The following is a 24,578-nucleotide window of genomic DNA, read 5'->3' as shown; positions in this document are numbered from 1 at the left end:
ACTGACCGCATCTCAACAAAATTCACGTCACATTAGCTAATAATTCCATTAGTTTAAAGAGTAAAGCTGGTTTTAAATATTTTCTCTCAACTAGCTGTCTTCGTATATTTAACACAGGAATCCCTCCCGTTGCTGAGAGTGGACAAGTAATGTAAACAATTTTCGTTGTGACCAAAGGTTATTGCGTAGACGTGCATCTCGTGATTTTGCACAGTCCAATAGGTAAGCATCAGCTATTCAATTGTTCCTTTTCATTCCACCAACACACCGTGACTCCGACGAGCTACCGACGTTAATAGTTTCTTGACCTCCCCAACTTCCCCTCCCAACAAAAACTCAAACACGCAAAAAGCCTTTCACACAAACATCATCCTATAATGAGGGTTTTCGAAGCACTAGTAACTATTGCCATGCTGGCTGCATCCGTCTCTGCTGGTCCCTACGCAGGTACGAATGGAGAAACTTGCTTGATGACTACCATCAAGTTGAAAATCATTTTTTTTCTGCGCGATGCATCTTAAAGTTATTTGACGTGGTAATAACAGTGTATTAATGTTAAATTCTTATCTGTTCTAGATGAACCTGCATCTCCAGCTCAACCATGCGGAACTGATTTCAAGAGCACTGTCTACGTCAAACCTGTATGTTTCTGCTTTCCAAGCACATCGACGCGTATTTGCTCGCTTTACTCATTGACGTTTGGCTATAGGAATCTAACAAGTGGGACCCCAGTGTCGGAGCAGGTAACCATTGTTGTTGTAGTGTTTTGGTTTTGAAGTTAAGGCACATACTCACCCGTTTTTATTAGTCGGGTAACTACAAAGATGCCTACACAAGCTAATCTGGGCTTCAAATACTCATCGACTTCATGTTTAGATACCCAACTCAAACTGCCTGCAACGGAACATACATCTTCGTAAGTGGTTGATTACACGTCAACTTTTGATGCTTGTCTCAAGCAACTAACTGACTTCCGATTACCTAGTTTTTCTCAACTTCTGGCTACCCCAAGCCATTGGCTGTCTCTGGAAAGCTCCAGGTTCCTGGCCAGAAGCTCGGAAAACATGGTGAATGGAGGTATGTTGGCAGAAGAAAGGTGGTGGGTCATCAACTTTTTGACATTTTTGATTTGGTTGTTGGAATGCTTCTTTATTACTCCGCGAGCGGTGTAAATCAGTGTCCTGAATTAAGCTAACAATGTCACTATTGTTTTGATAGTGACGTGAAGAAATGGCACACCAAACTCAACTTGACTGATGACATTGAATTGGACAAACTCAACGTGACTGCTTATTTCAAGAAGGCACCAGGTAGCGTCTTTGTTTCGCTCGCCTTTGGGTCGAAAGTGTATGCTTACCCGCTTTTATAAGGTGGATATACTGGAACTTTACTCAACTGGGTTTTGAAACAGCTCCCCAGCGAACCTGAAGAGCCTGTGCCAACTCCAACTGAAGAGCCCACTCCTACGGAAACAATAGAACCAACTCCCACACCCACGAAGACTCCAAAGGGCAAAAAGCCATCTCACCCTAAGAAGCCAACTGACGACGAGCCCAGTGAGCCAACACCAACTCCTGGTGATGGTGATGACAAGAAGAAGAAACACAAAAAGCCAAAATCGGTGAAGATCTTCTTTGAAGAGCAATTCTAAACCATCAAAAAACATATATCAAACATACTATTGTTATTTAGCAAATAGACAGATTGTGAAACAAATACTCGTGTATGTGTGTGTGTGGTTTGACTGTTCCCTCTTGAAAGGAGTGTTTCGTGAGTTCAATGACCGGGTACGGCAGTGTGTGTGATCGTGTGTATGATTCGAAACATACCTCGCGAAAACGTGGGTGATTGTTTGAAGCGGATAGTCGATGTACAGTTGTAGGTTGATTGTCATGGGAAGGTCAGAAAGATCAGAGCATTGAATCGAGTGTGTGATTCAACCTTCGCTCGCGAGAAAGATAATTTGCAGCAGATAGTTTATGTACGTCTATAGGTTTGGATCATGATACAGTGGATATTACAGGTATTACAGCATGGGTTTACGTTAAACGAAGCGTTCGTTCTTCTACTTCTTTCCCTTGGTTGCTGTAGCGACCTTGAATGTGATCCGTATAGCACGATCTGAGACCTTGGCGTCAGCAGACTTAAGATCGATACCTGATGGCAATACGATCTTGAGCGACATATCTTCCATTCCAGGTACAGCGGATGGAGCCTTAACCATAAGTTGGTGTCTGCGTGTGCCGATATCGAGTTTTAATTGAGGCATGTCGACATGCTCTGGAGCATCGACTGAGACGACGACATTTCCGGTTTTCATGTCAGGTACGGTGACATTGAATGGAATTCGGTTTTCTACAGATAGCAAACAGGTTAGTAAATTTTGACATGAGTCAAAAATGATAACTTGACGGGAAAATAAGGAAATGACGTACGAACCTTTGATGAGAGAGATGGGAAGCTCAGGTGTATGGCCATCAGCGAATTTGATAGATCGTTTACTAATGGAGGTTCGTTGGTGGTTAGTGAAACTGATCACATTTCTTACACGTGTAAAATTTGTAACATGAAGCAGTGATCTCCCTGTATGCAATCGAATTACGATGCATTGGGACAAGCAAATAACAATGATTGCGATAACAATTCAAATAAGATCACTTACTGGTTGATCATATCCGATTGAGACACCAAAGTTGCCGATGAAGACTTGCTCTTCAGTAGAATGGATGGCGGTGGTGATAACGAGGCATTGCTTGGATAGCTCGATAGTTGACGGTTCATTACGGCTGCCATTGTTGGTTAGAATTAGAGTTATGTATGAGCGTTGATAATAGATCTTATTGGGTTGTTTTGAAGATTACTGTTGTAGGTGAATTGCGATTTGAATTTGTCCCTTGCTTTGTAAGCAAGACATGCGGAAAATAGTTCCCCCCACGTTACGTCACTACCTGTTTTGCAAAGGCGGCAGAAATTCAGACCAATGACACAATTCCACGGGTTATTGCTACACGTCGCTGTATACGTAGTGCAGGATGAATGGATATCACAGGAAGTGACGATAACTTGCCATCACATCATCGGAGGACTGAAACACATCAGCCAAGTCACGAGTGTGAGCTTTAACGTCACGATCGACTGAGCATTCAGCAATTAGCACATCCCCAATGTACTATAGATCTGGATGAAATTGACCAGAATGGAATTGTGTGGTTAATTTGACCAAATGATACCGGTCGTTTCGAGCTAACGGCGTTTATACTGAAACAGACCATGCCAAAGTCAGGAATACGGTGCTTGGTGGTGTCTTCCCTTGGTATTGGTGGTGTTGCCTTCTCGAGAAAATCGCGGGTTTGACGAACTGACAGATTTTAGCACAACGAGGCCAAAGATTCCTACATTTTTATAGTTGATCTCAATGTAGTCAGCAGGAGAGATCAATAAAAGCTCAATGACCAAAACCCCACGAGCTTTGCTAATAATGAAGTTTGAAATTCGGCACGATCATAACTCTTAGCAGAACTGTCAGCACAGCCATTAGACCGTCACATCCATTCAATTTGCTTTCACTGTGAATTGTGAATAGATTGCGTACCTGACTTTCCTAGTTTGCTCTGTTCTTGAACGTCCAAATTCATCGAAACCTATCGAGTTTTGAGGTAAGATTAATGTCATCACCCGTGAACAAGTATGAATCCATCCAATTCCCTTACTTGAACTAGTGGTGGAACTAACCCATTCATCATGATACACCATCGTCAAGAAACCAACATTGCAGACATGACAGCTCAAAGCCAAGCAGCTGGCATTGAAGAGCCAGTCGAGTCTCTCAAAGTATTCGACAAGAAATTCCCAGAAGAAATATGGCCTCATATTCTCAATATTGCTGTCAGATATCCAGCATCAGCAATCAATCTCATGGCAACTTGCAAACTGTTTCAGGAAGAAGTACCTAAATGCGAAATATTTAGAGAATATCCAGAAGTTGACCAAAGGAAGGCAATCATCTCGGCAAGGCTCAAAGTGAAGGGGCTCAAGCTTCGAAGGGACAGTAAATTGTGTCGAGAATTCATTGACGAGGCGCAGGTAAGAGTTTTGGTCTATCTAACGCTTGTAGTTGGACTTTTTTGAGCGCTCGCATCATCGCTATCATTGATTGCTGCGTATCAAAACACAGCGCACGCACACTGCTCTCGCGACAAACACATCGGTCTGAACATACCTCATCTTGCACTAGGGCAATCCAGACGATATCGTACGGATCATGAGAGAAATGTCTTGGTACTTCCAAGCTACAAAATATAAAGAAGCTCGCATAGTCGAAGAAGTGCTTCCAGTGGGAGAACAAGATCTCGTACCACAATCAGATCCTTCCAAAGACTGGTTTGACTGGGGCGTTACGCCAGCAGACCACATGAAGCTGCCAGAACCTTCCGTACACCGATATGTAGATTCCGAGTTGGGTAAAGAAAAAGGTCAAGCACGATGGATTGATCATCACTTGGTTACCATGGCTCGATACATGCTTGTACAGGAGATTGATGCTGAAGATGGACCTCCTCCGTCTTTATGGAGAGTATTGAATCAGAAAATGGCTACGAGGATTATGACTGTTATTGAAAAGTCCATAAATAATGACAAGCTTCGACGAGTCGCACGTGCCAAAGCAGTTGAGAACGGTGGAGGCACTGTGGTAACCAGTTGAACAATGCATAGCTTGACATGTGCAACTGTTAACACATTCATCTGCAAAGTAGGACACACCTTCTACACAGCCAACCACAGAATCTTCATCATCTGCGTTGGTAGCTATGCCATCCATGCCCGCTGCTCCAGCAGAGATAATGAAGAAAGCAAACTTGCCACTTGTACTTCCAGAGGAAGATCCAATTTTTGGATGCGGTCAATGTGGCGAAGACCTCGAAGAGCCGTACAAGAAATGTGGTGGATGTCGTCTCGAATTCTATTGTAGTCGAGAATGCCAACGAGCTCATTGGCCCTTGCACAAGAAGGAATGTGCTGCTGCTCGAAAACGTCAATTGGAACCAAATCCAAAGACCTCAGACGAGATAAACTATGAAAAATGGAGTACTGCTGTACAAGTGTATGATGCATCTGGCTCAATAGTAGAAACAACAACTCCACTCACTCCTCTCGCCAACGAAAATGGATTTACCATCAATAACAGCACAGTCAATTCGGAAGGAGAAGAAGGAGAGGAAGATAAAGTAGATGAGGAGGAACTTGAAGCTGCCAAGTCAATTCATATGGAGTTGGAGGAGTTGTACAAGTTGCTCGACAATACTCACGGTATACATGGTACTACTTTGGGTGGGCTTGTACGAAAAATGATGTCTAAAAGGTTAATCAAGGAGGAGGATCTTAAGAAGATGTTATAGAAGTACTTGAGTAGTTTTGTATTCTTGACTTTGCTTCTATTCGATTCTATTGTATATATGTGGCATAATAAGGACTAGCAATACATGACGGACTGATCACTTATTACATCTTTGTCGGTTTTGCACGTCCTCACGTCACATTGGTCTGCGCTTTTGTTAATGTTCCTGTTTTTTTCATGAAAACCAACGCAACAAAGGATTCAAAGACTCCAGAGACGAGGAATAGGTTGGAAGACAAGATCTTCCCTACCCCCATACTGGTGTCTTCCTGATCTTTGACTTTCCAGGTATGCTTATTAGGAGCGAACTGCGTCTTGATGATCAACATTACTTGATTTTGCATTCGCATTTGTAAATTACCAGCATCTATATAATGGATAATATACATCATATCTATATATCTTCATGCCATTTTATCGCTTGATCTGGCGTTCGCTCTTCAATAACCAACATCAGAACAAGGTATCGAAACATTAGTACAAATTTAAATCCAGTTGAATTCGTCGGACGAATCTTCTCCACCATATACCGCATGTTTGGCGACAACATGTCAAATCTGATGACCTGCAGCAAGCTCTGCGAACAACTCGTCTTGAACTTGAAAGAATACCGAAGTCTCGACAACCATCAAAAACGTCATGTCCTTCTCGAATCGGAATTGATGAAGAGAAACCTTTATTTTAGAGCCAATTCAAGGTTTTGCTCTCAACATATCATGTATGGTACGGGTACTGCGCCAAAGATTGCAGACACTATGGTTGAAATGATGTTGTTGTTCGATCATACGACTTATCTTGGTGACTGGTTTAAGAGATGTATTGAATGGGTATCTCCTTGCATTAACATTCTATTTGTTTTCAAAGACGACCGATACACTGAAGTCAAGTACTCTGAAGAGTGCGAGGAATGAGAGTACGATGACAATGGTGAGCCTGCTTGTCCATCAACCCTACTGCCTACTGACACTGAATCCAAAACATATCATTTATCTTTGCTGTTATAGACCCTCGTCGTAGATACGTAGACTCTGAAGCTGGCCAGCAAAAGGCATTCCGAAAATGGGCCGTCATACTCATCAACAATGACAACCATATCTTATCATCTGAAGCCGATAAACGACCACCAAACTCGATAAGGAAATTGAAATGTATGTACGCAAATTGATTGCCAAGGCAGTGCAAGACATCAAACCCAAATTCGTGAATCGCGAAGCATTTGACAAGTTTTTGGATTACGAGTTTATGCCACGAACGGGCAAGATGTCTGTTTTGGTGTCCAAGTTATTCAAGATGTGAAGGGACGAGATTTGTGCAGTTTCGACACCAAGGTGTAAATGGTAGGGTGGAGTTAGAGAGTCGTAGGCTAGTTGTTTAGGATCTAGGCACAGATGTAGAATTCCAGTGAGGTGTAGGAGACTAGTTGTAGTTGGTGATTTTGCAACGACAATATACAAACAATACAAGTACAAAGGACAGCACGTTGTAGCGGGCGAAATATGTCTCCGTCACCACGTATCTTTTGACATGCCTTCTCCGTAGGTGATTGGTTCTCCCGACAGCTGCTTTACTGTGACTGTGCAGCTTATTTCTCAGCCTGATTAGATTTCTGCCACGTTTGTCATCAACAAAACACGACATCACATCCACAACACCGACGCTCCACGTTTCAATTCCACACAAAACACAAACGGAAAGCCTCGTTTACTCTAATTGAACATCAAAAGAATGACTACCATTCAGGACATGCCCTACACTACCAGCACAATGCACCCAACGATCATCCGAAAGCAAACATCACTAAACAATCTGTTGGAGGCTGCAATCCAGGAACTGTTTTATAAACCTCACCACGTATTTAAACAGTCCTTGCCATCTCCAGTATCATCAAAGATCGCTCTGAACGGCATCACGAAGAAATCCAAGTAAGTACCTCATTCTGTCGCCAAGATTTTACGACAGTACATTTTCACCCAGTGCTAACAATCACGTCCTTTTCTCGCAGTGGTACATCAAGGAAACGTGTCTCCTTCTCGGATAGTGTCAGCATAATCAGCTTCACTGGCCACAACTCCCATCATGTAGCTTCTGTGTCTCCATTCTCGGCGTGTGGAACTCCAGACATACCGGAATCTGGCCTATTCAGTGAAATCATAACAACGGATTGCGCCTATACCACGTACTATCGTATTCCAGAAGGGATCAAGGCAGATCAGCTAGTTATAACGCTTGTGCAAACCAGGAATGAAATCACGATAAACGGACCGGACTCGATAGATGTAACGACTATACTACCGCATGATGCAGACTTGAAGACTGTCAAAGTAGACGTATACCAAGGGAACACATTGGCTGTGACTGTGAGGAGGAACAACTGATGTTGGAACCTTACGCAAAGTCTGTAAACATGCAACTGTAGTATATATAGAAACCACTCTAAAGTTATTAATACAAGACATTACATCTATACTATCGAATGCGTGCACGTTTATGAGCTCGGTACTCTCCTGCTCGAGCTTGAGCTTTTGGCTGTGTTTTGGGAGCGTTTGATGAAACTCACAGCCCATGCGTTGAACTTTAACGCGTAGAGTACGTCTGAGAACGTGAATACTCAATGTACGATTAGTACAATTTGTGATTCTCAGCTTTGCAGAGTCGTTCAAATCGTGAATTTGTCTGTTTGTCGATTTTACAAATCCTCAGATGTTGTTGCGTACTCTGGACTTGGAAACCAACGATTAATTACACATTGTATGGAAGCTGCCATCTTCTACACACTCGTAATCGCCGTATCTGTTGCACTAATCGCTTGGCAGTATAACAACCACGCTACAACAACAACAGACAGGAAGATTCAAGCTACCGTGAAAGAGCCATCAATTGGAAAAGAATCAGTTTCGACTGTTAACAAGCCAAAACAACCGAATATGACCATAGCCGGAATCACAATCCCTGCAAAGGGCAAACATCTTGCCACACTAATCTTCTTGCATGGTCTTGGAGACTCAGGACAAGGATGGTATGTCTCGGCACTGGAACGTATACTTGATGCTGGATCCCAACCTCGTCTGGGCTGAGCCTGAGCTCAAAACGTCGCTTCGCTCACATCAAAGCGTTCTGACAAACAGGGCTCCAGTTGGACGAATGATACAACCTCAACTACCACATGTAAAGATGATCTTTCCTGATGCACCAACACGGCCAGTGACTGTAAATAACGGCTACCGCATGCCTGCCTGGTGAGACATGCCCAAAAACATTGTTGGTGAGATGACGCTGATTCAGTTGTCGTTAGGTTTGATGTGTATCAGCTTGGAGCTGCTGCAAGAGGAAACACACGAGTTGATACTGAAGGAATGAACGAGACTTTGAAATCCAGTGAGTACCTCAACCCGCAATAAAGCAAGACCACAACCCAACTCGCTTTTGTTTATAAGTAAACAGTTGGATTAGTGACGAGATCGAAGCTGGCATACCTGCAAGCCGAATCGTCATTGGTGGATTCTCGCAAGGAAGCGCAATGGCTTTATTACACGCTGTGACATCAGAACGCAAGCTGGCGGGATATATTTCTTTATCTGGTTGGTTATCTCGTCCTGAAGCGATTGAACAAGTGAGCATCATGTCGTTTGACAAGGCTGTGACTGGTTGCCTGCGTTTTTTGGTGCGATTACTGTAGCTGTATCTTTGATTCTAGTCTCCTGGCGCCAACAAGGAAACACCCATATTCATGGGTCATGGCGACTCTGATGAAGTCGTCTTGCATCATCTGGGCGTAAAGTCTTATGACGCTTTAAAGACTGCAGGATGGAATGTTTCATGGAAGACGTATGAGGATATGGGTCACTCTGCTAGGGAAGATGAGTTTGAAGATATCACAAAGTTCTTGCTAAAAAATCTGCATGCCGAATAAGTATCTTCCGTGTACTCTTTTAATATATAGCTCACGTTAGACGGAAACAAATATTACATTGGAAACAAATCTTGCTAGCACGTTTCGCTCGTTGATAGCTTCAGAAAGGTTGAAAAACTGGACTGAATTTATTGTGTTTACGCAAAAAATCAAACATGGCTACACAACCGAACAGATTTTTAAATCTTGACGAATCCACTCTCTTCACCGGCAACAGATGGGTAGAGGCGAGACTCACGTACTTGAATACTACGACCTTCAACAAGAAGCTTTGGGAAGGTGATTTCCAAGACACCAGCATCCATGGACGCAGCCACACGACTCATGTCTGCTTTACGAGGGATTATGGCTCGAACATTTATGGTTCGAGGACTCGAGGTTGGAGACCGAGCTGGAGAAGTGCCGATGATTCGGAGTTCACGGATGTCGTCCAAAACTATCGGTGAAATCGAGGAGGGTTAGATGCACGCTTTCTAGAATCTTTAATGAAGGTTACCAGTGAGAGAGATCTCGTCTCGCTTAAATCCGGGTACATCAATGACCAAGATGTACTGAGTGTCGGTCTACTCGTTGCGTGAGTTGGATGTTAGCATTCTGTTGAGAGTCTACTGAATGCAAACTATCTAATACCTCATGAAGCTCCTTTGATTGAGATACGCAAGGTTTGCCCTCAGCATCCACATCCATAAACCCAAAGGAGGCAGAAGCAGCAGTTGCTACTTTAACTCGTTCTTGAGTTAGAGCATCAAGTGCTCTGTTCTTGGCATCGTGTGCTGCTCCACTGGGAAGAAAAAGAGAGGATTGTGGAGGTGAGTACATCAAGTGCTCAGGTTGATTGTGATCTCATGTGACTTACTAGACAGAATCAACAATCTTCTTCCATTCTTCGTCATTGAAGATTCCATTGTGTCGGCAGGCTCCACCACGACGCATGTTGCGTACGTACTTGAAAGCAAGACCGAATAAGGCAACCTTGACTAGGAATCCGATCATGGCTACGAATTGTGACGTGAGTGAGCTAGGAGCGTGTTCGTACAACGAGGATTGCAAGTCGTACCTTGTCAGACGAGATTGAGATAGGGTGAAACTTGTTTGGTATGGCAAGTCGAAAGCAATTTACAGCTTGCGGTTAGCGTTGGTGTAGATTTAGAGAGTGCAGCTTCAAGCTTATTTGTGCTCGTTTTGATATTGTTGCTGGAGCGAGTTCTTGACCTGAAAGCGTCGCTTTTATAGTAGCAATAGTAAAGCGACGTGGTTTTTATGCTTGTTGGTGACAGAGTGTCACTTCCACCCGCAGTGGCAAGATTGCAAACATGTACGTGGCAGAATCACACAGCTCAGCCACATCACACAGCTATGCACAGTTCCAAGGAACCGTACATCAGGGAAGAAGCATATTATAGCTGATCTCGCTTGATCTGACTAGTTCTTAGCCTCTTTGCAAGTAGGTTGCGCTAAAAACACGTTGTGTCGAGTTGCATGTGAATACGGGGGTAGAAACAGGTAATGGAGTTGAGTATTGCTAATTATTCACTATTCCAGACACTTTTATGCAGAATGCGTATTGGAAAGGGCTTTCTGCAACAGAAAGATGGTACATGCATTCCACATTTGCAACTTTTGGAAGCAACGCACTATAAAACGGCAAATTTTGGAATTGTGGAATTGGTAGCAAAATAGATCCAATTATAATGAGTATTCAGAGATGTTTATGTCTTCAATCGCACTAAGAAACAATCGTGATTGCAGTATATTTCGAGCACCCAATGTAGGTCAAATACAAACCAGTGCAAAGCAAAGACAGTCTTCAAACTTACTTGCAATCGGAATCACACATTAAGTAACGCGAATATGTGCCTTCCTCTCCCCATCTTCCTCCGTGACAACAGCATTCGTATTCTCACACTCGCCGTCTCTCCAAAACATTCAAACCAACGACAATGAATTTGTTTGGAAAGGCCAAGGCAGCAAAGACAACTCCCAAGGATGCCATTGTCAAGTTACGAGAGCAGCTCGAGGTACTGGATAAGAGGGAAGCATACCTGCAAACCAAAATAGATAATGAACTGAAACTTGCGAGAACCAATGCTAGCAAGAATAGGAGAGGCAAGTAGAATAGAACATGGATTAGAGAGAGCTTGTTGCTAGAGTACTATGCCTCCAGCATGGTGTCCTTGTACTGGCAATCATGTGATGATTCAGTGGACATTTGAGGATGTTTTTTCGCCACAACCAAGGCGTCTACTTGAAAAACTGGTATATTGAGACGACTACATTACAAGGCTAACGTATATCTACATTTGTCTGATAGTTGCTCTGATGGCATTGAAGAGGAAGAAGGTGTATGAGGAACAGATAACGAAAATAATGGGATCACGAATGACACTAGAAACACAAATGATGTCTATTGAGTCTGCCAATGTCAATCTCGAAACAATGGAAGCCATGCGACAGGGCGCTGCCGCTATGAAACAAGTTCATGGCAAAATGTATGTAATAGTGTCGGGGATCTTTTTGTCAATCATTGTTGGTTCCCAACCAAAACAAGGACAAGATCCAATTCCCTTCACGTCATTCATCACGTCAAATGCTCACACTACTCATATGCTACTTAGGGATATCAAGAAGGTTGATCAAGTCATGGACGACATTCGTGATCAAATGGACCTGGCAAATGAAATATCAGATGCAATATCACAGCCAGTTGGATATGGCATGGAATTCGATGACGATGAACTGAATCAAGAGTTGGATGAACTAGAACAATTGGAATTAGATGAAAAGTTATTGGATACATCATCACCTCAAGCCAACATCAACAATGCACCTGCTGTACCCAACACCATACCAGGTATGATTAGAGTGAATGCATATTACGATGCGTATGATTACAGGAGGATATGTCGCAGTGCTTATGGAGGCTGACACTAAATCGCTTTTTTTAGCCATCGCACAACCACCACGACCTGCTAGGGTACAGGTGCAAGATGACGAGGACGCAGAATTAGCAGAGTTGAAAGCGTCTATGGCCTTATGAGTCTCCTCTTAATATTTTATTCGTTGTATAATAAACGTCGTTCAACACATAGGAGTTCTGCAAGAAAACTGTATTGCTATTGTGTTTTCACTTGCATTGCACGTTCGTCTATGCGGCAAACATTATGAAACTATAATGAATGGTTGGTTCTTAGGCTCAGATCTATCTTCAATTCTTAAATACTGGTTAACTTTCTTAATTGACTGGATCGCTGATTGAGAACTATAAACCACACCAGAGCCATGAGTACTATGAGAACACAGATAGCACCAGCAGCGGACAACTACTCTTCTTCAGCACCGGACAAGATGGAACTATGGGGAGACGATTCAACGCGCCTTGGACTTGTGGAAGCACAACGAACTATTGCAGTGTTATCGGAAGCATCGAAGAAGGCGGCTATTGTGCATTATCTGAGTGGAATTAATGCTATTCCTCGTGTGGATCCTACCGTCGCTGCTGCTTTTTCGGTTTGACATTTTGTGCAAAGAAATTCGATGTGAAGCATAAATTCTGACGAGGACTTTCGTTAGGCATTCAAGCAAGCTCAATCTCAAGTTAATGATATGTCGGCTAAGAAGGATCCGAGTTCAGAAGTATGGGGTAGTTTGCTGTGGGTTTGAATTAAATGCTTACATTCATCATTTCTGAACCTGTTTTTGTTCTAGGACGAATTAAAATCAGCAACAGAATCCCTACGCTCATCTACCCGTCAATTATGCCGTGCAGTCATATCATCAGCATCAGCACTATCGAATCTGAAACAATTAGAGGCTAGTCAAGCACCAAAACAGAATGAAGGACGCAAGTTTTTGGAATTGTTGAGAGAAGTTCGAGTAGCCTTATTCGAACGATTGAGAATGTCTGCTGACGAAGAAAAGACGAGGACAGAGAGGCTGGCCGCCTTATTAGCCAAAGAGAGAAAGGTATGGGATTGAAATGAACTTGGGTGTTATTCGATGGCTGATCTGAGTTTTTTGTGCTGCCAGACTACAACGGAAGTCAGTCAATTAACGGCAGAGCTGGTTGCTGCACGAGTTGACCGAGAAAAGCAGGTCAGGATAAAGAAGGAGGTTGTTAGAAAGTTAAAAGGTAAACCGTGCCTGAGTTCAGGTAGAGTTTATTTTGCCGCTCACAATCCAGTCACATAGATGAATTGGCGACAATCAAGGCACAGAATGAAGACATTGTCAGGAAGATTGAATCCAAGTCTAGAAGCAAGCAACAATCTGAACTCTCGAGCTTTAGCGAGAAGGTATGTCTTATGAACTCACATTAACTGGCACTGCTATCGTTCTTTTAAGCCCTGTCCGTCACCTATAGGAATCCACATTCAAAGCCGAAATCGCCACTCTTTCAGCCCAACTCGACACCTCCATCAAGACCCACCGCGAAGAAGAATCCAACATGCGTAGACGCAAATTCAAGATTGAATCTGAAGTCGAGAACTGGATTCACAAGTACGATCAAGATATGGAAGAGAAACAGAATGAATATGATGAACTTTTGGTAAGGCATTCACTACATTTCTAGTCCGTTTTTTAGTTGACAAATCTAATCCTGCCACATCATAGTCTGTATTCTTGGAAGAAAAGGCCCAACTGGACGAAATATCAACCCGACACAAGCAATTACAGAATGAATATAATGCCTTTGTGGAAGAACGACAAAAGAATCGACCGGATTCGTCTCCTGCTGAGGGTGTTGTTGAAGCTATTTTGGAAGAGGAAGTTGAGGATGACGGTGCTGCACCTGTTGCTGCTACGCTTTCTGCTAGTGTTACATTGGCTAGTCCGGATGCTGAATAGACGCGTTTATTGTTTTATATAGAGACACTACGAAGCTGGGTTTTAATTTTCTTGGCGAAAACAGTTGCGACGTGATTTAGGCCTGTTGATGCATTGAAACGGGCTTCCTGATCGGCAGGAATATACGAAAGACAGGCGGGCAATATAGTTCATCCTTGATTGGTATTTCGGGAGCAACAGTCACATGTCATGCCTTAAAACGAGCCTTAAGACGAACTTTTCAAAGACTTTGGTTTTCAAAGGCCATAGTAAAGCAATCATATAAATCCACTTAATTTCCACGTAAATCCGTCCCTGTTCATACGTGGTCTTACCGTCTTTCACGAAAACTTCGCCGAGAGCCCTCATTTGTCACGAGGCAAAAAGACCCAACGAACTTTTCTCAACTCACCGTTAGAAGCAGAAGCGGAACGACTAGAAATAAGGTATGAATCTGCAGCTGAGTTGACAACATTGCTATTGGCATGCATGAACGACCAAGCACTGACTCACAATTCCATCCAATTTAGACAAGCTTCACAACCTAAGAAAACATCCACCCCGGCACAACATTCTTTCCATCCATCAAACACTCACCACAATGACTCTGGACTATGATATGGAAGATGCTGTAGACGATGATGACAAGAAGCTTGTTACTACGACGACTCTAGATGTTTTACGGACTGCCGTATTTTTACCACTACTGCCAATTCGAGTTGCCGGACTGGCTCTTTCTGAAGCGCACTATATGGCTGCGTTCGCTGCTCACAACTTACAGAACTTGGTGGAAACGCTGGTTGCGTATGCTCATACCGGTGCCGCAAGGGAGACCTGGGATTTTACATTTCATATATTAATGAAACTTATGCGTGGGATGCTGGTGAGTGCTCGTCGAGAAGATCTGTTTCCTTGCTGCTGGCATACATGAATAGCTTGAACATTCATTTGAGAGATGACTCGTTGCATATGCCGAAAGTATTGGCCGACACATGTTAACACATGATATAACGAAAAACTCTAACAAACCATAAACATCTCTTAGCGCTTTCGTGGACACGCATTGTGGAAGGCCCGCGCCGGTACCAGATTCACTATAACGCCCATGTCACGCACAGTGCGCATCCTTCCATTCAAGTTCCACGTGTCACGCACACAGCTGCTAGAACCTGAACGAGAAGCCGCTGGACTGAGACCTGAGGGCGTATACGGATACACAATACCTGAAGAGCTAGACGCTAAAGATAGATCCAAAGATTCCATGACGATAGACGGTGAATGGGTGGAGTACACTGGACAACACGGTGCTGATGGAAGACCAACAGGCAAACCAATGCCAGATGCGACTGGTAAAGAGTATGAACGAATAATGGCTCAGTATCGGGCTTCGTGTGCTGCTAGTGGGAGGAGGCAGAAAGTTATACTTTATTTACATGGTGAGCTTTTGTTAAGCTGTTGCATTGCTAATTTGGACGTTTATTTTGAACGCCAAAAGCTTCAGTTTTGGAAGAATGCCATTCTCAAATACCATTCGCATCGTTAGGAGGGGCCTATATGTTTTTGAGTGCGAAAAGTCATCGGTTCTTGACAAATAGGATTGCGCAGGAGACTGGTGCCCGATTGTTTGGTATGTCTTTACGAATCGAATCTAATTTCCTAAAGTTACTCATAAGTCCCTACCTCTTACAGTGGTAAACTATAGACTCGCACCCGAGCACCCCATGCCCGCTGCTTTGCACGATGCATTTGCTGCATACCGGTTCCTCATAAACCCACACGACCCGATCTTCAACAACCCGTCGTCATTCTTCACCGCAAACTTCCCCATCCATAAACCAATCAATCCACGAGACATTATAGTTATGGGAGATAGTGCCGGTGGTGGTTTATCTACAGCACTGACAGTCTACTTGAAGGACTACCTACGAAATGCAGATGGCGCTCCCATGTATCCACTACCAGGTGGTCTAGCACTAATCTCACCATGGGTCGACCTCACGTGCTCATCCGAATCATTCAAAGCAAACGAATCAACCGATTACCTGCCAAGCAAAGACGGCTCAGTCTTTGAAATGATGTATACAGACGGTCCAAACCCCGTCTTCGCATATGTAATTGGTTCGAAACGTGTACATCGAACATTTGTGCCGGGCCATACAGCATTCATGGCTACGCCAACTGAAGAACAACGACCGGCTTCTCCTGAACGATCTTCCGGTAAAAGAACACCATCGCCAACATCGTTTAATCCGGCGGCATGGTTGGGTAGGAAGGATTCAGCTGTAAGTGAGATTGGAAGACCTGTGGCTCCAACTGATCGCCCTACTACATGGGTGGACGACGAGGAGGAGATGTGGAAGGTCTGTCAACATCCGTTGATATCGCCAGTGTATGCTGATCCGTCTGGGTTCCCTCCTACTTTGATTGTGAGTTTGGTGCAAACAATTCTTATGCAGTAGTCGTTGTTTTGGTGCTTTCCCCTGGCTTGTAAACTCACGCTTCACTTTATTCATTTAATAGCAAGCAGGAGATGCCGAAATGCTGCGAGACGAGACACTGATGCTCGCACACAAGATTGCATCTTGCAATCCCAAGGTTGCTGAAGCTGGGTTTGTTAGACACGAGTTATATCGTGACATGGTATGTTGCTTGTTGCCTTCTGTGAATGAAGGATTTTCCAGGACTGACGATTCGTTTTTTTACGCAGCCTCACGTCTTCCAAGCATTCCTCTGGCTCCCATCCGCCCGCTGTGCAATCCGCAACATTGCCAACTTCATCCGCTCCCTGGACTCACCCAGCTATTCCGGCTCCCACGACGGCGTTATGGACATGATGTGCCCCGACGCCCATCTCGCCGAAAACCGTGACGTCCAAGAAGCATTCGCCATCCGCAAAGTATCTGAAACCAACGACCACATCGTCATCGATCTCGACGATCTAGAATCCCTACCGCCATCACCGCCACTCAACAATGCTGTAATAGAAGATACCAATAATGATAGAGTCGAGGCTGCCATCAAGGACGTTGTGTCGCAAATGATGGGTGAATATGCTACGTCGGATGCTAGTGAGTTGAAGAGGAAGTCGTCGTATGCGAATTTGAAGGCTGCTGAGAGGCAGGCTGAGAGAGAGAAGTGGGCTGAGAAGAAGAGGGAGAATGGGGGTGAGGAGGAGTCTGATGAGGAGGTTGGGGATGCTGGGAGGGCGTTCTTTAGGGTGCATTCTTCTTTGGGTTTGAAATCGCTGGCTCTTCCGTTGACGCCGTTGTAAAAAGGATAGAGAGAGGGACCTATTATATATTTTGCCAAGTAGTGCTATTTAGAAACAACAGCATTGTATTTAGTCGGTCAATATTATAAATTCACACAAAGTAGACAACAATCGTCTGTTTGTACACAACAGGTAAGTTTTTTGCTCGTATTTGAAACTTTCGCGTTTTGGATGCAATGGAGAGTGAATGCCAGAGGAAAAAGTGTATTATTATGCGTTTCTTGTGTTGAAATGATATCTTGTTATCTTACTACTAAAAGTACCACTACAACCCCTGCCGACTATCCTGCTTAACCATCTCCGTAATCCTCCACCCATTCGTCCTAGGATTAACCGGTATAGTAGGATCGAGCACCTGGTCTTTCGTCAGTACCATAGCATAAGCAGCATGCATGATTTGGTCTTCACTGCCCAGTTTTATAGCACCCGACAATCGATCTCTGAATACAAGAACTTCTTGAGTTCGATATGTAAGTACGAGAACTGGTATACCGTTTTCTAAGAGTTTGGCTTGTGCTAGTTCAACGTTACGGAGATCGAGGAGTTTGCAGTCGGATTTTAGGCCTGAAGTTTCTTGGGCTTGGATTCCGACGTTGAGGATGGAGTATGTCTAGGAAGGAAAGGAGTGAGAAAATGGGTGCAGTTGAAACAGGGGAGCAAAAAAACCGCAACGTTGTGCTATACAATCTCACAGCTGTTCAACCTGCAAGTGCAGCAACCACACGAACTCACCACATCATTAACCCAATCCTTTAGCCCAACTTTGTCCGATCTCAAATACGTTTCCATTATGTCAGGAATCATCCACCTCGTAGCCTCCCTTATAAAATTATCTATCGAAAATCCAGGCTCAACCGTCTGTATAGCTCTCACAACTTGAGCCTGCTCAGTCTCCTCAAATGCTCCCTGTACAGTATACATGATACCTCTCACACGATCCATAAACGGTGAATCAGATTCTTCGATACGGCGATGAGCTTGCAGTAACGATTTCGTCAAGGGATTGTTTTCCTTGAATGACTTCCACGCTCCCGACCATTTCGATTCTTTATGTTCGACGACTGATCCATCTGCCTCTGGGTTTGCAGAGACTGGTATGGCATGGTGAGCACCGAATGGGTTTGCGGCACGAGCATCAGCGAGCCGTTCAGCACGTTCCCGTTCTCGCACATCTTTGGGCTTGTATTCCATATATCGAGGGTTTGCACCCTCTGCGATTTCCTTTTGGATTTGTTTGGCACCTGCTGCTACAGCTTTGGCCACTTGGGTGTCCATTATAGGGTCGGATATTTTGGATGCTGCTTCACCGACTTTCCCAGCCACGTAGGTAGCGCCTTCTGCTGTTTTACGAAATGATTCGGATTCTACTACGTGTTGGACGTTTTCGGCGACTTTTCCTGCTGTTGCTTTCACTTGTTGGACTACCTTGGACGTGGATTCGGCACCTGCTGCTGCTGCTTTGGCGGCTGCTTGCATCATTTCTGATTCAGTGATCTAAGATACAAAGTAAGGTTAATTCAGGAAAGACAAGGTCAGCTTGTAGACATCAGTTAGAGGTAGATTTTTTTGCGTGCGAGCTTGGCACGTCTTACACTTCCTCTCCAAGCCCCTCACCTTGTTAGTCTCAGCAGACAGCTGTTTGACACTCTTTTGGAAATCCTTGTTTTCATCAATCTGCCTCCTTATAGACTTTACAAACTCTGCGAAGACATTCAGAGAGCGAGCGTGTTGATGGTTTACATATGAATGCGATGGTGAGGATCCTGGTAGTAGCAGTGATCGGTGAAGCAGTAATGAAGATGAGGTTTGCCTTGAAGTCCATGCAGGCCTCGGCATGGTTGATTGGTTTCGTATGCTGGATGTAATTGATGTTGATGGTGTTGTAGAGGGTAAGCGTATGGTGTGAGTGGATTGTAGTGTGTTTGAATACTAGTTGTAAGTGGTTGTTTAGTATAAGCGGTTATAAATCTGTTTGCTGAATCGAGCTGCTTGCGTTTTTTTTGCAAGCTAAAATATTCAAAGTTTTGACCGAACCTACCGTGCACCGAGTAGCGGCAAGCTGCAGAGATGATAATGTCCTATTATGCATGATATCTACAACTTTGCTTGTCCTCCGATTGTTTTTGACTGTGGTGTTGAGATTGACGGCTTTCAAATATTTCAACGTGGTCATCGGCAAACATTCTGGGAGAGAGATTGACTTGAGCTGGAAAAGCCATAAGAGGAGTTCGCGTCATGCGAGCCTATAAACCGTTGCTCTAAGGGCAGATCTCCTTTGAGAACTTTAGCCAAAAGGAAAAGTTTGGGCCGCAAGAAGTCGGCATTGTTCGTATCGTTCGCTCATCGTTCATGTAAAGTTCATGAATTAAATACACGTAAAACATCAATGTTCTCTGCTTTCCAAGCCGTTCCATCTCTGTCTTTACCTACAGTTCACATTAACCATCCAAACTCCATTTTCACGAGGCACTTCGTAAGAGCAGTCAGCTTGGAGCTCCGAAGCGGAACGTATACATCTAGCCACGAAACTTTGTATGCTGTTCTTTCTGTTTGCCGATTGTTCTTTGCGTCCTCCTTCCGTCAGCATTGAGTTCTGCAACACTTTTTGACTCCCTCTCTTGCACACTGTAGAAGCCTTCATCAGCTCGATTCAACTGGATTCAGGTCTTCATACGAGCCATACCCGGAAGCCTTTCCAGAACTTTTGACTCTCCAGGTCACAACACATCGCTCACAACACAGGCATTTGCCCGAGCAACAAGTTATTCTAAACTTGGACTAGGTGAGTACACCTTGAGTCAAGAATATTTAGTATGCTTCTCTCTAATGACATTGTTGTTGTCTGTTTTTGCATCATTTACTAACAGTCATCGCCAAATAGCAAACATGAGCTTCTGGAAGCACCTGGCACAACCCTTCATCACAATATCATACCACGTTGGCAACGCCGTATACCCTCCTCCAGGAGCTATATCTCGAGTATTCTTATGGAGAGTCATAAATGCTCTGGTTCTAGTTGGAGTCCTGCTCTCGTCGCTCTTCATACCTGGTACTGGTGGCCGAAAGACAATTAAAGAAGTCTCTGCTCTATATCATACATGGTTGACTCCTGCTGGGTGGGCTTTTGCTATTTGGGGGTATGGCGGTCTGCTTTTGTCTGCAGTTAGAGCGTGTAGCTCATATCTACTTTTAGAATCATATATACTGGCCAAATCATATTCGTGGGATACACGTTACTCCCGTCAACACTAAGACCATCGCCTACTCAAACTCCGTCTGAAACGGCATACCATATCGTGACGCAATGCATAGGACCATGGTTTGCAATCTCTGGACTACACCAGATCCTATGGTTTTACACATTTACATCTGAAATGATTGATGCGTCGACGCTAGCTCTTATTGCAATTAGCATCGTGAATATGATCATGTGGTTTAGAATCACATTGTAGGTATATTCCACTTCTTTTTTTGGCTGGACTCCAAACACCAACAACTCGTCATCTTTTTATCAGGTGCGTAAAAGACACAGAAGCATATGAAGCAGAACGCCAAGCCTTCCTCGTCGCAGACTCCTTTTACGCTGACGATGAAGAAGAATCAGACTCAATAATCCACGGCCTTGGATCCATAAACGGATCTCCACCATCTCTCAAGACATACACATTAATACGTACCCCAATCTCATTATACGTTGGATGGACACTTGCCGCATTAATAGTATCGCTCTCAATATCCCTAATCCCAGTCAAGGATGATAACTTAAAAGATGCGGCAAAGTCGAGTATATGGCTGATTGCTCTGGCGATGCTTATCGGGCTTGTGTTTGCTGTGTATGGGAGGGATGTGTGGGCTACTTTTGCTGTCGCGTGGGCCCTCTATGGTATGAAGATACTCAAGTTTGTTGTTATCTTATTTTCGCTCACACTCGTTTGTTTTTGCAGGTATCTCATACGGACCGTTAGTACTAGCACATCCAGATTCCGGATCATCTGAACGTATCAGTACAGCTGCAACGGCCGGTGCTGTGGTATTGTTGTTGCTATGTATATTGATATCTGGTGCGAACATCGTGACTCGCTTGTCAAAGAATCGAATTACATTGCCTATATAAAACTAAGCACACCACAATTCATCTGTTGCAGCTTTTTGTACTCATAATAATATAGCAAAAAATGACTTTTTATACAAAGAATAAGCAAATATGGGTTTGAGAAAGAATGAATGAAGAGAGAGGTGCAAAACCACATTGAATTTAAAACATGCAGACACTTATTTAAACATGCAGACGCTTTTAAACAAAAACTACCATCTAGCATTTGGCTTAAAGCAAAGCTAACTCTATACTGATTTTGTTGCTCTTTTGCCTTTTTTGCTAGTGTTATGTGGTATTCCCCGCTTCACGCTGTCCCTGTTGACAAATTGTCCCAAATCGTGCTTCCATTTCCATTGGTCTGATGACGAGCTACAACCACCCCGGAGTTTCCCCTTCCATTACCATTGGTAGCTTGATGAGGACGAGAAGATGATGTATCCGAGTCTGCATCCGAGATATTGCTGCTACGGCGATCTTCTTCTCGACCATCATACCAAGAGAAATCATCCAAAAGTGTTGTTCTGGCTTTATGTTCTACGAATATGTTGAGCATTGGTTGGCCCACTTCCTTGTCGACTTCTTGCGTGTCGCGACTGTTTGTGACTGGTTTGTTTTCGTTATTCCTTTTAAGGTTGGGGGATGTGTTGAGTATTTGCGAGCAAACCAAGCGTACTCACAGCTCATACCTGACACGAAGGTGCTTCAACAAACTATTTGGCACATCCTTGACAAAGATGAATCGTACTGCAAAAGTCCCCTTATACTTGGAGCCTTGCAACCATACATCTGATGATCTATTCCAGTCAATACCAGAAGCCATTTCAGCAACACCACAAAAGTGACCAGATGCGTTGACGGAAAAGAAGAGATAGATTGGACCAAGATGAGATGATTCTTGCCATGCTTGGCTCAAGCGACGGTTGCCAATCTCTGTTGATGACCAAATCGAGTATTTTATAGATCGGTGGACGTCTTCTTCTGTATAGCTCTTGATTACAAAGTATCGAGCCTAGAAAGACGGTTGATGTTAGATATTAGTGGTTGTGGCAAAGAGGAGCCCACGGAAGTCGCGATCAGAGTTCCAATGGAGGCTCTGTCACACACTCACATTGGGTGTTTTGCAATTGAAAGTCTTGTGTGTTAGATTCAGTCCACGAGCCTAAAATGAAGCCAATGAGAATACCGAGCTGTGTTGAATTCTTTGAATTCATTCATCACGTACCGCAATGAGTTCCTGTACACGTTGCTTAGCAGGCCCATCCAATGCAAGAGAGTACCTACTGATACTTGACGAAGGAGCACCAACCAAACCTTTGGCTACACCATGACCATTTCCAACACTACTTCCAGGATTTCGCATCCTCGAGGACGATTCTCTGATATTACCATGACCATTCCCCACACTGCTTCCAGGATTTCGCATCCTTGAAGGTGATTCGCTGACATCAGGAGATGCACGATCATTCGAGTATCGTTCATATGATGACGCATGGTGCAGTGACGGTGTATAATTATTACTATTATTGTTTCCTCGTTGTTGGCCAGAATAATGGTTCGACGAGGTTGCCATACCACCATGATGGTTGTGATGGTGATCAGAAGTAGCAGGTGGAGATGTATATGGTGCACGTTGTTGTCGTTCGTGTACAGGTGATATTGGGGGTATATAATGGCTATTGTTATTGGGTATAGTTGGTGGTTTGGCAGGCGTTTTTGCGATTGCAGCCCAAGATATTGGTTTTGCTGTTGAAGCTGAAGCTATGGATGATGCAGTTGATGAAGCTGATGATGATAAGGCTCCTGCTTGACCATTGTGTGTATGTAGCAGGCCTGGAGGAGGAGTTATATCGCTATTATAGGGTATCTTGCTATTTACAGATGCAAACATAGCAGCTGCTCCAACGCCAGATAATCGTGGTGATGGACCTCCACGCAGTAAAGGCGATGGTTGAGATTGTGGTGAGAGAGTTAGATCAGGTACTAGAAAGAAGAACGAAATGAGTTGGCAATTTTATTGAGACAACAAAAAAAAAACCCATATCACAAGAAATATGAAAGTTTGACCTTCTAAACCCAGTCCAACACATCCTGAAGCAAACAAGTCGCTTTTATCTTACCCTTACAACCTCGCCTTTCAGCGGACCGTTCATACAACTCGGCAGAAGTTCGCCTTTCACGTTGCAGTATGATATCAGGGCTATCAAATGTCAATGACGTGACAGAAGTCGACAATGAATCATCTATATAATCATCAAAAGCAGGAAGCTCTTCTGATGATGAATACGATGGCGACCAAAGCCCCCAGTCCAATCCTCGCCTAGAAGGTGGGGAGATTGCTTCTTGCAAGTTGTGAGAGAAGCTATGACGAGACGATGACGACGATGACCCGTTTATAGCATTCCAAGCAGATGCATCAAATGGTGACGATGATCGTCGAGTGCCTATAGGAGACGATACACTTGAAGCGTAATTATCACGTGTTGGATAATCCGATTGACGGTTTTTATTGTATAGAGATTGGTTTGGCGTTGGAGAAGTGGTTGACCATGGAGTTACAAGATAGGAATTTGCCTGCGTTTCATAATAAGTTGAGTGAGCAGATGTCTCTGGAAGTAGACGTTGAGGAGAAGTCCATTGTGCTTCAGCTAGATTCGAGTTTGATGGAAGCCTGCTGCGTGGAAGTGGCATAGTATATGGATCTTCGTATTGCTGGTTTGCAGTTGGTTCTTGAGCATTCCACAATGATTCAGATGGTGTCAAGGCATTGTGTCTATGATTTGGTTGATGTTGAGGAGCGATTGCGTTGTTGTATGGAGGTAAGAAGCCTTGGGCCTGTCTTCTCTCATATCCAGGAGGGGGTAAATGTGGCATTTATTCACTTTAACATCAAGTTCGCCAAGATGATCAAGTTTCGAGCCTACTGCACAAAGAATTGGGTGTAAAGAAGGGAGATCAGAACGGGAGTATCAGTACAGCAGGAACATGAGAACAATGGCACTTACCTGTGGGATATATCTTGAATTTTTCCCTGTCTCCTCTGTTATCAAGAAACAAGTAAAGATTCACGTTCAGTTTCGTTTCG

General features: G+C 43.8%; 6 protein-coding genes across 6 annotated transcripts; 4 read left to right on the top strand and 2 right to left on the bottom strand.

The window, feature by feature from the left end:
* Positions 1-7,120: 7,120 nt before the first annotated feature.
* Positions 7,121-9,305, top strand: SmJEL517_g06121 (uncharacterized protein; the record flags this gene model as incomplete). Its single annotated transcript, XM_031172047.1, has 8 exons — positions 7,121-7,317; positions 7,398-7,752; positions 7,981-8,008; positions 8,096-8,411; positions 8,521-8,631; positions 8,688-8,770; positions 8,830-9,005; positions 9,090-9,305. The coding sequence occupies 8 exons, from the start codon at positions 7,121-7,123 to the stop codon at positions 9,303-9,305; spliced, it is 1,482 nt and encodes a 493-aa protein (XP_031021981.1).
* Positions 9,306-11,624: 2,319 nt separating this feature from the next.
* SmJEL517_g06120 (uncharacterized protein) lies at positions 11,625-12,342 on the top strand (the record flags this gene model as incomplete). The annotated part of the gene is made up of 3 exons (XM_031172046.1): positions 11,625-11,794; positions 11,921-12,156; positions 12,251-12,342. 3 exons carry the CDS (start codon positions 11,625-11,627, stop codon positions 12,340-12,342), a joined length of 498 nt encoding a protein of 165 aa, XP_031021980.1.
* Positions 12,343-12,584: 242 nt separating this feature from the next.
* Positions 12,585-14,150, top strand: SmJEL517_g06119 (uncharacterized protein; the record flags this gene model as incomplete). The annotated part of the gene is made up of 7 exons (XM_031172045.1): positions 12,585-12,812; positions 12,876-12,938; positions 13,011-13,268; positions 13,332-13,434; positions 13,494-13,597; positions 13,666-13,851; positions 13,917-14,150. 7 exons carry the CDS (start codon positions 12,585-12,587, stop codon positions 14,148-14,150), a joined length of 1,176 nt encoding a protein of 391 aa, XP_031021982.1.
* A 580-nt stretch (positions 14,151-14,730) lies between these two features.
* SmJEL517_g06118 (uncharacterized protein) lies at positions 14,731-17,400 on the top strand (the record flags this gene model as incomplete). The annotated part of the gene is made up of 6 exons (XM_031172044.1): positions 14,731-15,012; positions 15,175-15,565; positions 15,673-15,756; positions 15,819-16,555; positions 16,650-16,769; positions 16,837-17,400. The coding sequence occupies 6 exons, from the start codon at positions 14,731-14,733 to the stop codon at positions 17,398-17,400; spliced, it is 2,178 nt and encodes a 725-aa protein (XP_031021983.1).
* A 265-nt stretch (positions 17,401-17,665) lies between these two features.
* On the bottom strand, positions 17,666-19,236 carry SmJEL517_g06117 (uncharacterized protein; the record flags this gene model as incomplete). Its single annotated transcript, XM_031172043.1, has 3 exons — positions 17,666-18,010; positions 18,133-18,894; positions 19,015-19,236. 3 exons carry the CDS (start codon positions 19,234-19,236, stop codon positions 17,666-17,668), a joined length of 1,329 nt encoding a protein of 442 aa, XP_031021984.1.
* Positions 19,237-21,800: 2,564 nt separating this feature from the next.
* SmJEL517_g06116 (uncharacterized protein) lies at positions 21,801-24,367 on the bottom strand (the record flags this gene model as incomplete). Its single annotated transcript, XM_031172042.1, has 5 exons — positions 21,801-22,119; positions 22,183-22,505; positions 22,605-22,655; positions 22,719-23,476; positions 23,614-24,367. The coding sequence occupies 5 exons, from the start codon at positions 24,365-24,367 to the stop codon at positions 21,801-21,803; spliced, it is 2,205 nt and encodes a 734-aa protein (XP_031021985.1).
* Positions 24,368-24,578: the final 211 nt, after the last annotated feature.

This window comes from Synchytrium microbalum (genome assembly GCF_006535985.1).
Source record: "Synchytrium microbalum strain JEL517 chromosome Unknown SmJEL517_scf0077, whole genome shotgun sequence".
NCBI classification, from domain to species: Eukaryota; Fungi; Chytridiomycota; class Chytridiomycetes; order Synchytriales; family Synchytriaceae; genus Synchytrium; species Synchytrium microbalum.
This window is presented reverse-complemented; position numbering and strand designations above follow the sequence as displayed.